Here is a 16737-nt window from a genome sequence, read left to right on the forward strand (position 1 = left end):
TGGCTGGTGATAATCAGAACGACAACAAAAAAACCTCTTCAAACTGCAAACAAAATTCAAAGACTTTTGCTTTCTATAACTAGGATGACTATTTAGAAACTCTTTCCAAAGACTGCATTAGTACATTTCTCATGGTTATTCTGTATCTCTGGTATATCTACGTAGCTCACAAATACTAATTTTTACTTGGCAACAGTTATGTGGAAATGGGAGCTTTGCACTGGAACTGCATTACAAGAACAAACCTTTGATGCTACCTTACTAAAGCACAAACTTTCTTTTGTCAAAGGGTCAACAGTTATTTACCTACCTTTTATTAAACACAAAGGATTCGAGAAAATCCAACAGAGACGAAACTGAGTTTGCTACCAAACTTACCATTCCTGTTATGAATATGTTATCAGTATCGCAGAGAGTGGTTTCTGAAGTAGTACTAGAACTGTATAGAAAACGCCCACTGAAGAGATTTTAATACCAGACAGTGCTTGAAACGAAGTTATTCCTTGTATTATGAAAGATGATCTCAACATACTAACATACACACATAAAAACACAAGCCTGAGAGTTCCAAGATGTGTTAATTTTAAATTTTTACTTAAACATTTTTAAAAATATAATTTTTGGCACAGTTTTACTTTGTCAATTCTGATACTTTATACAGAACAGTTAGGTGCGTTTGCTGCGAAGGACATAAAAGTTACCTTTTCTCAAAGATATCTTTTCTCAAAAAAAGAATAAGATAGTTTTTAAAGAAAAAAGAAGGGGTTTTTGGTTTAGGCAAATAACACTAGCTTCTGTAATTTGCCAAGGTACTTGGAATGTACTGCAATTCTAAGCACGCTTTAACAAACATACCTTCCTAACATCTGAGCTTTTAGGTTCTGTGGTCCAGGTGATGATTCGAGACACTGCTAACCTCGTTTCACTTGAATTTACAAAGTCTCCTGGATCCATCTGTTGCGCAAGAGTCTCTATGTACTTAAGGATTGCAACTTTGACCTGCAAAGAGAAATAAAGTCAGGTGGACAATAAAAATGGTGTGCTGCAAGAACAAGAGTGCTCACAGAGTGGAGCGTTCATTCTCTAAAATAAAATAATTTTTTCCCAATTAAACTAAACGTCTTTTCAGCATTGATATAAAACTCTACACAAGAAATCAATTTACAAATGGATATAACATTTCAAGAAGGGAGTTATTCCACAGAAATTCAAACATTAATAGAAATCTTAAATTTCACTGGTAGCAACTAAAAGATTTGCATGTGCGGAAGCTTTAATGTAACAAAAAGAAAACCAAAGTACTCAGAATATTTAGGAATAATCACGATTTTAAAGAATTATTTGGAATTATTTTTCAAGTACTAAAATGAAACATGAACATCATCTGATGAACCAATAATCAGTTCTTATTAGTTCCTACCATGTAGCTAACACTCAGCATTCTTCTATGAAACAGAGCTGAGTAGTCATTATCTTTAGAGATAAGCCACATGAATCTTCCCGTTAAGTACTAAAAAGGCATAGTATTAAAAAGGCAATAGAATTTCTACAAAGGACTTGGAAGAGGTCACATGCACACTTTTCCTTTGAAGATATTTAGAAGACAGAGACATGGATTTACTGGGAAGACAGAAAAGCCGCTTTACTCCCTCATTTACCTGAGCACTGTCCTCCTACTCAACTATAGCTCTCTCTACTCCTCAACGCAGAATCTGTTTTATACATCCCAGAGTGCAGTACCTCTCTATTTCCCCCAAAATCACACCACTGCATAGCTTTTGGCAAAGGGCTTTTATGCTGTATCTCCTTTAAATATTTATCTCCTCAACTCCTGCTGCTCAGAGGTTTGTCACACAACCAATCAACAAAAGTGGTGAACATTTATCATTTCTTCAGGCCACTTATTTGACTTAGCTGCTTTTATTTCCACTAATAATTACAGTGAACTAGAAATAGCTGCCAAGAGGGAGACATCTATGTCCATCACAACCAAAAAGAAAAAAGTTCTAGGTGTATTTTTAATTGTTCACGGCTTCTAGTACAACTGTTCTGAGCAAAGCTCTTTACAAGTTCCCCTTGGTCATCAAAACTTGCTATTAAAGCTACTAAAACCTCGAAATACTAAGTGACACACATGTTAGTGATAGCCAATACACACAGACTAATAATGAATACTTCATTTTCACAGCAGCTGTTTAAGCTCAACTTCTCCAAAGTTATACAACAAGGAACAGCTGGAGGCTTTCATCTGATGCAGATCAGTATCAACAAATGCAGTAAAAACCACAGTATTGGCTAGAGTCTTTCCAAGGAAAGAAAGAAAACCCACAAACATCTCCGCAGCAAAAAACCTTAGGCTACATGGTGTTCCAAATACAAAGTAATACAGTTAAAATTTTTAGATTGCCAAGTGAAACCATTACAACAGCACTGTTCCACTGTTCATGATTTTAATATATATCACACCTTAAAATATTACCACTAAGAATTGTACCACTTAGAAGATCCAGAGGCTCTTCTACCAAAGAAAAAAACTCTTGAGCACTGTATCTGAGAGAGCAGTATTATTTAATGTTTAAACTACTCCCACTCAGGAAATCGCACAGACTTCTGGAAAGATGGAGGCCCTCAGGAGACAAAAGAGCACCGAACAAGTTGAATGGAGAGAGTTTGCACTAATAAAGCTTTTCACAGTGAGACACATACCCAAAGCTAAGTTTTGACAGCTGCTTTGAGAGAGTTTTTCAGTTACTGCTTTTCAGAGAAGAAATTCTGGAAGGGGTACCTTCCTACGCTCAAATATAATGAGACAGTATTATTAGGGATAAAAAAACCCACCCAGAAGTAAAGTCCATAATAGCAACTCACTTATGATGTATTTTTGTCACTATTTCCAGGAAGCATTTACAGAGTTGAGATTTAGAAATAAAAGGTCTAACACAGTCCTCTTGAACAATCCATCTCAATCTCTCCGAGAGAGGAGACTGCAATGAAAGCAGCTCCAGGAATTCTTACAGCAAATATTTGCCATTAATCTCAAACCATGGTCTTTGAAGTTGTTTAATACTGTCTTCACTTTCTTTGTACTCTTCTAGGTTGAATTTATTGTACTTTTGCTGGACTATAAACACTGGGACATTTTTCCTGTACAGTACATACACGGACTGCTTTGTTTAAGAATACCACTGCTGTAGTTAAGTGAGCTGAAACATAGATCAAGCTCAATTAGCACTATTACTCACACACACAAAAAAGATTAGACATAAATGGAACTGAAATGCTTCATAAAGATCTGTCACAGATAATCATAAAATGACAAATTCTGGCACAATATGTGCAACTACCTCCAGAGTTTCAGGAAATACTCTTAGGATTCTACACAGTCAGTGCCAGAAGGCAAATTGTTTTCCTGTCCTCTAAAAAATTTGAGATGTACATAGTTTCATTTGCTGCATCAGGGCAAGCAAAAGAAACATTTCATGTCACAGGAAAAACAAAGAAAAAATGACAGAGAAATGTCGAGAAGCTGCTTTACTTAAACCAGAAAAAAAGCTGATCTCATACAGTGCTTTCCTGGGATGCAAGAGACTACTCTGCCTTACTCAGACTCAGTACAAGCAGTCACACAAAGTGACTTTCAGATTGTCACATCTCAGGTGTCTGTCCCTAAGTTACTGGATACTTAGAAGTGACTGTCTCTGCTGTTAATTAATCACATCATTAAAATATACACTAAAGATGAATTTTGAATGGCGCTCTTATACCTGTGAATTTGTGTCATTGGTTAGTTGAGGATTTTTTTAATCCAGAAATTTTAATACTGACTTAGGGGAAAAAATCAACTGCAGCAAAAACCTTCGTCAACAAATCAGCATTTTCACAGGAAAGAAGGGTTCAAAAACTTTAAATGAACTTTGGCCACAATGCTTAAATCAATGTCTCACTGAGTGTGAGCAATTTGATACTGAACCTGAGAAAAATGAAAGTGATGATTTGAAGTGCATTTCAGGACAACACCCATCCTTTCAAAAGCGTATGTTCTGCACCTGCTAAAATAAGCTTAACAGATTATATCCCATCTAGAAAATTTGACTCCTATGCCCATCCATACATTTGTCCCAAATAGATACATGCATCTGGCACCTCTAAACAGTGCTCCAGCAGTTCATCACACCTACATGTAAAATTATGGCAAAAGAAAGTAAGATAAAACAATGCACTGTGCTGCATCCTCCATGGATTAGGCCAGTAGAATTGTATCTTTTCTACACGTGGCCCTCATACTGGTGAGCTATCCAAATCCACCTCTGTGGCCACTCTCAAAGCTTGGCTTTCATTGCCCAAGACGTAGCTGTGTTCATAAGTGTAAGAACAATAATGACAATTTACTCTAAAGGATCATAATTATTTACTACTGCCACATGAAAACCAGAGGAAAAAGTCATTTGTAGAAAGGAATCCTTCCATGGAGCAAGTTTTTGATCTATCATTGCTTCATATATCTGACAGTCATTAAGATGCTAAAAATCCTCTCTCTGATTTTTCCTGTCACACTGAAGGCTGCTTCTCAGTATATCCAGCCCTAAGGCACACTCTGCAACAAAATAATGATTTATCCAAGTAAGAACAAAAGCTGAAGACTTCAAGAAATAGAGCAGTACCCCAAGATTAACGTGTTAGACATCTGATGCACTGATGATGGGATTTAGACAAAATATTCAAGAACGTGGATATTAAATAGATACTTCTGCAATTTATGTTCAACTTTACTGCCTGGATACTGAAGCTGTAGTTACCTCATAAAAAGTGGCAGTAGGGGGCAGAAGCCACTTTTTCTGAAAAAATGCTTAGCTTCTCTTCAACAGTTACATACTTTACTGTCCTAAAAACTAATTTTGAATACTCTTGACTTTATTTCAAACTAGCAGGAGTTCTTCTGTGGAGGTAGTTTTTGCCAACATCTTGATTTTAGAAATCGCTTTCAGATACTGGAAATTATTTTTGGAATATCTTCCCACTAAGTGTTTCACATTTCTTAATTCCTTCTAGGTTGCAAAGTGATTATTATTAAACTTAACCCCAATTCAGACTAGTAGGACCCTGTATCTCATTCCAAATTTACACTCAACTTTGAAACATGATCGAGATGTATGGAAAAAAAGAACATCTCAATCCTCAAATCTACCTTTCTGGGAAGGAAAATGAAGTAAGCCAAAACCAAGCCAAATTTGTTGCAAGGATTTATTTGAACAACTAACTGATTTTCACTACCTCATTTGCTGTTTTCAATAAATGACAGCATTCCCTTTTTAACACAGCTCTACGAAGCAACAGTGGTCAATGTAACAACTGTCTGCAAAGCTTAAAAATGTAAATTTTGCTGTACTGTAGACAAAGAGGCATATTCACGTGACATTAGGTTCAACACAACTTGGTAAATGTCATATTCTTCTGCAGCATCAAACTACGTAAAAACACTTTGTGCAGGATAGAGCAGAAAATGGCAGTTATCATATGCTTGTTATTTCCCCATTTACATCACTTGTAAATCCTCTTAGGGTTTGATGCATTTATCCTAAAATCAACTCTCTTCGGTACAGTAAATATACTACAGAATACATTTTTACTTTCCAATTAAACTGGCAGGTCTATGGACTACAGATTCTTATGTATAAGTGTGTGTAACTGTAAAGCTACACGCTGCTTTCAGAAAAGTAAGTGAACCACAACGGGAGCTGATTTTTACTATAATAATTCAAGCTCATTTTAATATTAAAAGAATTTAAATTATTTCAAGACCTATCAGGCTGAACACAGGAAAAAAAATATTACGAACTAGGAAAACACGATTGGGAAATCACAAACATAAAATTAGAAAAGATTTGATAGAGTGAGTTTGCATAACCAGCTTGATGTTAGGCGGCCACATTCTTGTTGCTCACTTTTACTGTACTGTGGTTTTATTAGAACTCTCTTGCAGCAAACATTTTCATACTAGTGTAATGTTTAAAATCGAACACCTGCATGCTTAAAGTCTCTCGCAGAGGTTAGTAGCAGCATACAAATGCATTCAAATAAAAATTATTGGAAACACTGTAAGAGTTTGACATAGGGTTAAGAATAAAGACAATAATTCAGACAAAAACCTTTGAGCTCCAAAAAGAGCGAAGCTGGTCCTGCAGTGCTGGCTTGACTGTCTGAAAGTTTACAAAAACAAAATCCACCAATTGAAAACTTTTTTTTTTAAAAAAAACAAGCCAAAAACAACAGTCCAAATTCAAATATTAAGACAAGCAAATGTCTATCAATGAAGATCTTGGTTTGCAATGCAAGCCCGAAAATTCTTACCTTCAAGCTAGGTGTTTGGGTCTGATCAACAGTAAATCTCATTAAAATACTGAACTGGAGGTCATTTGGAAAAGATTCCCTGTGAAACAAACAAATCAAATCATGTTAAGTTACGTGAAATTTTCTTTTCATACCTGTTGAGAGGCACTAAAGTTGTCGTTCTTTTCAGTACAGTTTTAGTACTTAGAAAGAAAAAATTTCTACCAGTTTTGTTGATATGGTATCTGACTTTCAGAAACATTCACCTAGCATGTAAAGGACAAAATTTCAAAAATTCCTGCTAATAGCTAGAATAGATAATGCAAGTAATACGGAATGATATAATAATAATAATATGATAATACTCTAATTCTAAATCTAAGCAATCCTCAACTTAATATGCACTAGTACTGCTAAAGGCATGCACCACACCTCTCCTGCACGCTTCTCTGAACCATCCTGTTCCACACTTAGCTGCCTCCGCTCTCCCACACTGCACGCTCTGGGTACAACCCTCAAGGGCTCTGCTGTAGCAGATCATATTCCCTCTCTCCCCACACCATATTCTTCCCCAGATCTCCCTAATCTGCCACATGAATAGGTTTAGCATTGCCCTGGACCAGTCCCATACTTCAGAGAATGGAGGATGAGAAGTAGGTCCAAGAGCCTCTCCAACCCTATTTAAAAATCTATCTTTCATTTGGAAATAAAACTGGCCAGGGATGGGCAGCTCTGATAGCTCTCAAAACCATGAAAGATCATTTTGGAATCTGGCTGTTAGTGAAATCTGGGAAGCAAAGGGAAGACAGAAAGCAAATCAATTATTGCCGTAACTCCTTAAAAGCCTGCTGACACCAAGTGATGAATGCTGCAACGATATTTTTATATCGAAGAAGTTTAAACACAAGCACTGCATCACTGAACACAAGGCAAGACAACAAATATACATGGCTCAGATGCACATTTTGGAATCAGGTAAGTAATATCATTTTAATTGTTCAGCATTAAAGATTCAAATCCTTTCAACTAAGAGTTGAAACCAAAATGCTTAAGCAGCAAGGTCTACTGAAGTTTCACAATCTGTCATGAGCTCTTCATTTTCTCAAGAATCTCATAGCACATTAAAAAACCCCAAAACTTGGAAGTAGCATAAGAGTTTGGAATTTTTTTAGTGTTTGGTTTTTTTTAAATTTATATGTATTTTTTAAGAGCTCATTACCTTGTGACATCAAGTGCCTTTTGAACTTTTGCTTGTACGGACCCAAGCAAATCAGCACCCATTTTTTTCAACAGCTGTGTCAGCAGTACGAACAGCCAGTCCTGCAGATCTTCTTTATGGACCTGGATGAAGTCCACCAGTGTCTCCAAAAACATACTGAACACCTACAAGGCAGAAGAAGATGGAAAGAGGGTAGGATGGGGCAAAAGAGGAAACGACACTGACGTATGCTGAACTTACAAACAAAGAAGAAAGCAGTAAGGGAATCAGAGGCAGAGAAAGGCAGTGTTTTGCAGCCAAGCAGGAAAAAAAAGAAAACAGAAAAAAAGAAATCTGTCTTGCTTCTCCACTGGATTTTGATACAAGAGTATATTGGAAACGTTAGCCGACTTCTGCAGAAGTTTGACAATTAGGTATTCCATGCAGTTTTGTCAAGAAAAGAAATGCTTACTGTGATGGCTGGCGCAACCTCAATTTTTTTCAGTAAAACTTAAATTTTTTTACCTTTTCAACCTTTATCATTAAGTTGATTTGACACATTCCTTGAAGACTACAAAACCACTTTCTCTCTAAAACCAAAAACGCTGCTACAATTATTTAGCAAAATATTCACTGTAAATATCTGCATTATTACTAAATACTGCAAAATCATGAAAGCTGTCCAGTTCCTTTACGTAAAATACTTGTGGAACAGAACAAGGTTCTCCTGCTATTGCAGGTACCCAAACACAAAATTATTCACCAGAATAGGGAAAAAAAGCCATGATACATTTCAGATTGGCAGGTGTTTCAAACACAGAAGTACTTTCATCTTTTCAAAAATGTGTTATCCATTGAGTTATTTTCAAGAAATATTGTTGAATACAATAAGTACAAATGTTGAAAAAATGTATTCAGCAAAAAAAAATAAAGTATGTTACTGTATTTATAGTAAACTCAGCACTTGGACCAGGAGGAAGGGCCTTTTTGGAGAAAAGGGGTAAAGCAGGGCATGACAAGTAGGTAACTGTATTTTAAAAGTCCTTTATGTGTCTCACTAACTTTATGTTCTTTCAAGACTTACGGTGAAATCAGGATGTATATGTTCTATATCAGTGTGGCCCACGGGTTTCCCATTTCTCTGAGAAGAAAGCTGGGTGTTTGGGCTGAAAATGCTACCTTCACAACTGATCTGCACTCCAGCTCCAGAGCTGGGTATAGAAGCAGAGGTATTGCTACAATGAAAAGAGGATTGGAGAGATTTTGCCTCCTCCTCAGTAGTTATGACAGGGGTACAAGGCTGGAGAAGGGCTGGAACCCCACATCTTCTTCTCGGCTGACCTGACTGGTCATAAGGCCAAATTCTGCCAGTCTGTGAGAGTGGATGATCCCAAACTGGGACCATACCTCACATGGCTGCAGAAACCAGTCCATGGAGGTGGGCTTTCTGCCATAGCACTGATTGAGTATGGAGGAGTTGGCATGTGTTGCATGCCTTCCTTGCTGAGGAAATCGGATCTCCTGTCATGTTGATAATCAAGCCAATGTAAGCAAATTCACACCATAAAGTGAAAAAAATCCATACAGGTATCTTTAAAAGAAACGCCTCAAAATTTACATTACAAATAAAAAATAAATTAGACTCTTTCAGGATCTAATAAAGACCAGGGTGAATCTTTTAATGGACATCTTAAATACTGAAAAGCTGTGCTAGAAACAGAACAATACAAATCCTACTCAACATAAACCCCATCAGGATGAGCTACTTTAACTTCCTTTTTGGGGCAAACTACACTGAAAACTGTAAAATGGAAAAAAAAACAACCACCAAACAAACCCACAAACAAACAAACAAACAAAACTTCCTCTGCCATCTCTCCAGATTGTTACTGAAGTCTGAGTTTTTAAAAATTACCCTCTCAGTAGTGGAAAGAAATTTTTATGCTTGAGATTCAGAATCACAGAACGTGATGGCAATGTCTTCTGTATTTGGCTTCAATGAAACAATACAGCACTTTGTGGATGCACAAGTAGTGAGCAAAGGACCTAGGCAGAATCAAACCAATAAGTACTTTTTGTATTGTAATATGACACCCCTAAAATAAGAGGAAAATACATTGGACCTAGACAAACAACAAAAAAAATTCTGGTGCTATAAAGATTACACTGGGGGTCTTACAATTATATTTAAAACCCTTCAAATTAAACTATACAGCACAGCAGAATTCAAAAACTGTACCCATTTCTTCGAATTTCATTTTCATTAAAAAGTGCAAGCTGAACAAAGTGCTTACAGACTTTTATTTGATGAAGTAATGTGGAATCCTTATGACACTTTAAACACGTAAAGTGGTTTAAACTGAAATCATTATGAAGTGAATTATGAATCACTATGGCAAAAGTATTTTAAAGATCCTGTGCCAATGTTTCTGCTGTTAAAAATACGCATAACTGATGACTCAATTTTGTTTTCCAGCTTTGTCTGATTTTAGGTTTACCACAGTGATTGTCTGAAAAAAACTCAAATAAGCTGAGTAATTTTGTTGTATTTTTTAAAAATTACAAATTACAACCTTTTGGTTTTGGCCAAAGCATGAAGAATTTAAGGCGGCTCTAAGAGCATTTAAGGTAAAGTATGAATTTGGAATGGAAAATGGAATTCAATTATGTTGAACAATGTATGTGGATACTGCCGGTTTTGCAGTTTCCAGTTTTATGATGTAAATTAAAATTCTGAAATCAAGCATCTAAAGCTGAAGTTTTTAATAATTTGATAGTGGAAAAAAATAAACAGATATGAAAATAATTATAAGTGATCTACCTTTAAAGTGAATTATTTCAGATGTGCCAACCACCACAATATAAAGAAGGAATGCATAACCAAACAATGTCAGTTAATTAGTAGATAAAGCACATCTCGAAACTTTACCACACAGTTTACATAACTGTATATAGCATTTTATGATTGCAAAAGGCTTGACACTGCATGAACTCTTTGGGGAAGAGAAATAGAGAAAAAGGGTTAATTGCACATTCATGCAAGTAAGGTTAGGCTTCCAACAAATACTGAACCAACTTACTCTCTAAAGAGAGTTCCAACACAGGGGACAGCATGCAAAATGAAACAAAAACAAAACAAAACAAAACAACAACAGAAAAGGGAAAAAGATAAAAACACACAAATTAGTGGCCATTGATACAAAGTTCCTGAATGGAGTATAAACCAAAATAAAACAAAAAAGGTATTACAAAACTTATGATAAATTTCATAATTCTATTGGGATATCCAATGTATTTTATAAGTAAGCAGTTGGCATGTCCTTCAAATCACTCCTCCATTTTCTCCTCCGAATGACAGTACTCTCTTTTCCTAAGCAATTACCTAGATCCAGTTATCATGTTAAAACAAATCTTTTTTAAAAAAAAAAGATGACAGAATAACTCCTATAGACACTTGAAAAAAGTCTAAAGTGAGACTTGTGTAGCCATGTGTGCATAATAAAAATTACACAGTTCATGAACTCTTACACTTAAAAAATACTCCTGATAATATACTGATAACTATAACTACAGTCTTGGAACACCAAAAAGCAGGACTGGACAGGTGAACCACACGTACTATGTAACACAGGTCACATTTTCAAAATCAAACCAGTATTATTTTATGGCAGAGCACCCAGTAAACAAACCAAAACTATCAACTACAATAATTCAATCTAATATTCCTAAAGGCATTTTATTAAAAGATAAAATGATCTTCTGACACACACAAGTAAATTTTGAAACATCTGCCTTATCCTTCACTGGCTTGTCCACTACAAAAGAATCTACAGAGTAATTGGGATATATGCAAAGCAACAATATTAATTAACACAAGAACAAGCAAAATTAAACCAAGCTGCTATTCACAATTTTGTCATTACTTCAATTAGAAATCAGTAATAATTCAACAATTTTTTTTAAAATGTTTTCTTCAGTTTCTCTTTAACTGTTTGGCTTTAAAATTGGCAAACTCCTTCCAAAATACATGGTGTCACAGGTAGTAGCTAAATCATCTTTTCCAGCAGGAAAAATAGGGAGGAAAGATGAACACTAAGTTAACCTGTCAGGACTTCTCATCACACTGAATTTCTCTGAATTGCTCAACAATAAGGAAGACTTAAATATCTAAAATGTATTGCATAGTCAAAGTAATTTTTCAGAATTCTGCTGGGAAATGCCAACAGTTCTGAAACAGCTACTTTGTTCTGAATTTTTCTGGGTTATCGTTTTATCCGTTCTGAAATACGGACACAAAAGTGGGACATGTTATACTCAACATAAAAGATAAGGTTTCTTCCAAACCAGTTCCAATTCAAACAAAATATGAAGTTACATGTTTTTCACATGACACTATTACAACCTTGTTCAGCTCCTTATGTACCTGTCCTTTTGCTATGGGAAATTACTGCATATATGAAGCTGTATTAGTAACCCAGCTCCCACAAAAATCGTGAAAACATTATGAAGAAGCTCAGCTTAAAAGACTTTAACAGTCTTAAAAAACAAAGAATTATTGTCCTTCTTGTATCATCCATACTGCATCTTTAGGTAAAACTAAATAAAACATCACATTTATTTCTATCCTGAAGTACAGTCTCCACCTTACTAATTTACTAACAATGATGTAAAAATCATTCAACAGTCTCAACTGCCAGCCCTATCCGTGAAATCTGAGGAAGACATAATAAGCTATGATAATACAAATTACCCTGGAAAAAAATAAGTACACATTTGGTATAGTTCATCACACTCATCATGTATGATTTTGTCAGACTACTTTCTTTACGATTTGAGTTACCGTGCTAGAGTCTTTTGCTTCTAATTGAGAGAAAAACCATTACTTATGTTGAAGTAGCCTCTATAAACAACATGACTTCTTAAAAATACTTAAAATTTTCAGCACAAATTGTAGAACTACTACAATGCATTTTACATGAAACTAACCTTTATTCCAATTATCCTCGAAAAAAGGTGGAAAATTCTCTTGTGCAAAATTGCAAATTAAATGGATTAAAATCTGATACCATTAACTGGTTATAGAATACGGTTAGTGAAATTTTTACATATGCAAATACCACTGACGTATTTTACCACAACTGCCTTTCTATTAATGTAGGTTTTCAAACATTTACTACAAGTAAGAAAAACCTAAACATACCTTACTGTGAGGATCAGCAAACATTCTTGTGAAGATTTCACACAACCTTTTCAACTCAACACGACTGTCAAATTGACAACAATACATTAGTCAGCTCCCCTGCTCACACATTAATGGATAGCAATCAGTGAAATCAACTGTAAACATGAAATTAAATAATCCAGTACATGAAGCAGAAAAAAGCATTCTGTTTAAGACATGGGTAAAAATGTAATGGAATTTGTCTAAAATTAGACTTTCGACCTAGAAACGTCTCTTTAAACTGATTCATATATTATACCTTTCACAGCTATTTTTAAAAAGTGGATAATGAAAAAGATATTCTTAGTAGCTAGTAGTAAACAGTTTATCCTGAATAAATACCCAATAAATGAAAATACTAATAATAAAAGATAAATACATAAAAATAAAGGCCTTCCATCCATATTAGATGCAAGCATTTTAGGAGTCTTTTGCATAGCAAGAATTCTATTGATTTTAAATTCAATTTCTTAACGTTAGCTTTTTAAACAGATCCTATACGGTAGGGGCCAGAAGTGCCAACAGCTTCCTCATTGCTTCCCCCACTTTGCTCTCACAGACACACTCCCTGCTTTCCCTCTCCCCAAGTTTCAGTATTTTTTAGAACGCAAGCCTTGTTTCCTGCTTCCCGTGCCTCACTTCAACTCTGAAATAAAATGTTTTTCTGTCTTCTTCTTACCTTAAAGTTCTCTGGTTCTTTAGTAGGTTTTGAAGGCCTAGAAGGCCTTCTTTTCTCTCAGACCAGTTGGTGCTGGCACAGCGATTTAGGACTTCAGCCACATCTTCTGTCTGTCTCATATACGTTGGTATGCTCCCATTCCTAGAGCTGTAGGACCTTTCTGAACAGGCACTTGATGCATCACTGTTGGCATCATCATCTGAGTACATCCCATAGGACTCGTATCTTCTTCGCACAGGCTTCTTCTATCGTACAGGAACAGCCCAGATTAGTACTGATTTTCAAGAAGATACTACACACACCCATAAACAGTAGAAAGAGCAATAGCTCAAGTAATCGGCGTGACCCCTACACCCTGCAGACACAAATTACTCCAACTGTTCAAGAGATCAAACTGAGTTAATAAAAGTATTTTGAAGTATGGCTTGTGTAGTATTCAAAATATAAAAGCAAAGCAAATGCAGAGAAGACATATGTTTGATGAAACGTTCAACTTAAAGTTTACTTGTAAAAATCCATAAAACTGCATTAGAGGGTGAAATAAAGACTACTGAAAGTTAGTTATTTCACTTAAGTTTACATATATTACAGAATGTAAGAATCAGGTCTAAACCCACATACTCTGTCCTTTTAACTTACTTTGTATCAAGCATATTAATAGCAAAATATTAAACTACTGAAGAAGGAAAATAGTTTCTATACCTTAGTCCGTATGTCTCCTAAGAGCTGATAGCAGTAAATTATTGAAAAGAAACAGAAATTGAAAACAGGAAGGTAAGGCATAGCAGCATTGTGACTACTAAACTACCTGCCACTGGAAAACACAGAGTCTTATTGTAAATTTTGTTCTTAGCTCTCTATCCGATTTGCATATCATGCATTGCCAAGAAGTACTTTGGTAAACCTCCATTTCCAGGGAAATACTACATATCATCTCCTGCTTGGTCACAAAGACTTATCTGTCAAAATCTGTGACTTCAGCAGTGACATTTGAGCACGAAGACATAACACATGCACTCAATTGCTATCTGAGTATGAAACATTAGTTTAAACTTTATTTTCCCCATCAATTTCTCTATCTCTGTTTAACTTCATTTCAATATCTACATTTTGTCATTGCAACAATTACTACAGTGCTCAATGTCCTACAAAAAATTAATTACATAGTACAAAATCCCAAATCCCCTAAAAACAAACAAAAAAAACCCAACAAAACACAACACACCAGAGACCAGAGGAAGGTGGTGGTGGGGAAGTTATTTATCCTAAATGGAAAAACACACGCCTCTGCAAAATAACTCTGCTATTCAAATTTTGGAATTGAAAATAATAATTAAAAATTCAGTTTCATTACATACTCAAAGAAGCAGTAAACTATTGTTTTCCCTTTAATTACCATTGGTATTTGCACAGGGTTCTCATTTTTGACTGCAGAATAACTTAAATGATACCACAATACAAACGAGTCAATACCTCATGTAGCAAGCAAGCTTAGTGTCAACGGAACAAGCATACATACATGTGTAGGAGAATAAAGGAAGGGAAACACTACAAAGACATGAGCATTTTTGAAATGAGTCAATATAATTATTTTTTTAAAGAAACAGAATTTGAAAGGCCAAAGACTGTGCTAAAGTGAAAAGTATAAAAAAAGGTAAAGATCACCACACTGCTGCATTTCATGCATCCTATATATTAAAACCAGATCTTAGCCAGAAGACTGGCTTGAGCAGAATTATAACTGGCCAAGTATTCTTAATGCCACAATAATAATATTACAACTCAGAATATTTTTGACTTTGAGATTACATCTGTGAGGACTACATTCTACCTTTTAAAAACACTGCTCTGAGATGGGGCTTCAGTCTATGATAAAACAAGAGTGTTCATAACCAGATCTCCATCTAAATGGAGCCATTTGTACAGGACAACCTGTACATTTAGAGCATGACAGGCAAACAGGCATGCAAATGCTACAATAATAATAAGTTGCTGCTCCTGACCCTTCTTTGTAGTGGCAGATTTTAGCTAAAATATACAAACTCATTTTCTTCTAACATTTCCAGAAGCATCATTTTGGATTCAGATAATACAAACCAGTTTTTATAAACAAACTTTATCACTTCAACAAAGCAGGCCACATTCAAGCCTCAAGAGCAGACCTTGGAAGCATCAGTGATTCTCCTCAATTCTATATAAACGTGTTAAAGATACTCTTCATGCAGCGCCAATGCGGATAGATCTATAGCATGGGCTTTCAAATAATAGCTTGAAACTTGTCATGTTCCATGGCCTGTTTTAGTATTGTTCCCTATTCCAAAATCCAGACTGACTTCCAGTTTACTAATTAGCATTCCCCAGCACTGCTGAAAACTTTTTGCAAGTTCACAGTATCAAAAAGGGGAAAAAACCTACTCAATCTCACCACGACTTCTTAGGCAAGTTTTCACAGATATCCTGATCTTATGTCAGCGAAGGCACACGAATTTTAAACCAATGTGCCAAGAAGACAGCACTAATCAAGAAATCAATAAATTGCCAGATTAGGAACATGAGAGAGTTCTTCAGATTTTTTTCCTTTGAAATTCTGCTTCTCTATCCAGTCATAAAACTTCTGGTCAGTGCTACCTGCTCAAGTGGCTCCTTGGGCCACTCCAACAGAACAGTCCAGGACTATCTCCTGTCTGCCACGGAAAAATGTACATTTCTCAAAAGTTAAGACTTCTGTAGGGAACAAAAATTCCAATACTTCGCAGTTCTAGTAACTCAGTTTCTCTTTTTACCCCCATCTAGAAACCAATACAATGATAAGTTCTTTTGCACACTTTAACGTACAGTTACCAAACATTTTAAGAGTCTGTGTCCTACACAAGGTAAGTATGAGATTCTTACCAAAGCATCAGCTACTGCCTCTTCCACGTCAGAACCTGTGTTCAGCACTCGCATAGCACTTACTGATGATGACAATCTACTCGACTGACTGATTCCAAAGCCAGTACCTGTTATAACAACAAAAATGAATATAAAGAATTCAGTCAGGGCAGAAACATGGGACATCAATACCACACTCACTTAAAAAAAAAAAAAAACCCAAGCAGAAGAAAAGCTTTTGCTTAACATTTCTAATAAACTATGTAGTGGCTAAAATACTGGTTGTTTTCATTCTGAAGTCTTTAGTGGTACAGCAAAAAGTAAGAAATGAAGTAAAAAACCAGAGTCATATACAAACATTCTATTCCAGTATCACAGGGGAAAAAAAAAATCCCTAAAACAATGGTTTTAGCTGAAAGAACCTTTCCCTTTTTAAAAAAA

The 16737-nt window shown here is 35.6% G+C and overlaps 1 protein-coding gene across 1 annotated transcript in view; it reads right to left on the reverse strand.

Moving 5' to 3' along the window:
* Positions 1–16737, reverse strand: part of CLASP2 (cytoplasmic linker associated protein 2) — a gene marked incomplete at its 5' end in the record, with an annotated part of 56265 nt that overhangs the window by 15087 nt on the left and 24441 nt on the right. Inside the window, 7 exons of the mRNA XM_010181184.1 lie at positions 856–999; positions 6349–6427; positions 7547–7710; positions 10887–10889; positions 12726–12789; positions 13426–13670; positions 16318–16424. Of these exons, the coding sequence (XP_010179486.1) occupies positions 856–999; positions 6349–6427; positions 7547–7710; positions 10887–10889; positions 12726–12789; positions 13426–13670; positions 16318–16424 (806 nt within the window). The remainder of the gene's footprint in view (positions 1–855; positions 1000–6348; positions 6428–7546; positions 7711–10886; positions 10890–12725; positions 12790–13425; positions 13671–16317; positions 16425–16737) is intronic.

Source organism: Mesitornis unicolor, unplaced genomic scaffold (genome assembly GCF_000695765.1).
Source record: "Mesitornis unicolor isolate BGI_N332 unplaced genomic scaffold, ASM69576v1 scaffold47543, whole genome shotgun sequence".
NCBI lineage: Eukaryota > Metazoa > Chordata > Aves > Mesitornithiformes > Mesitornithidae > Mesitornis > Mesitornis unicolor.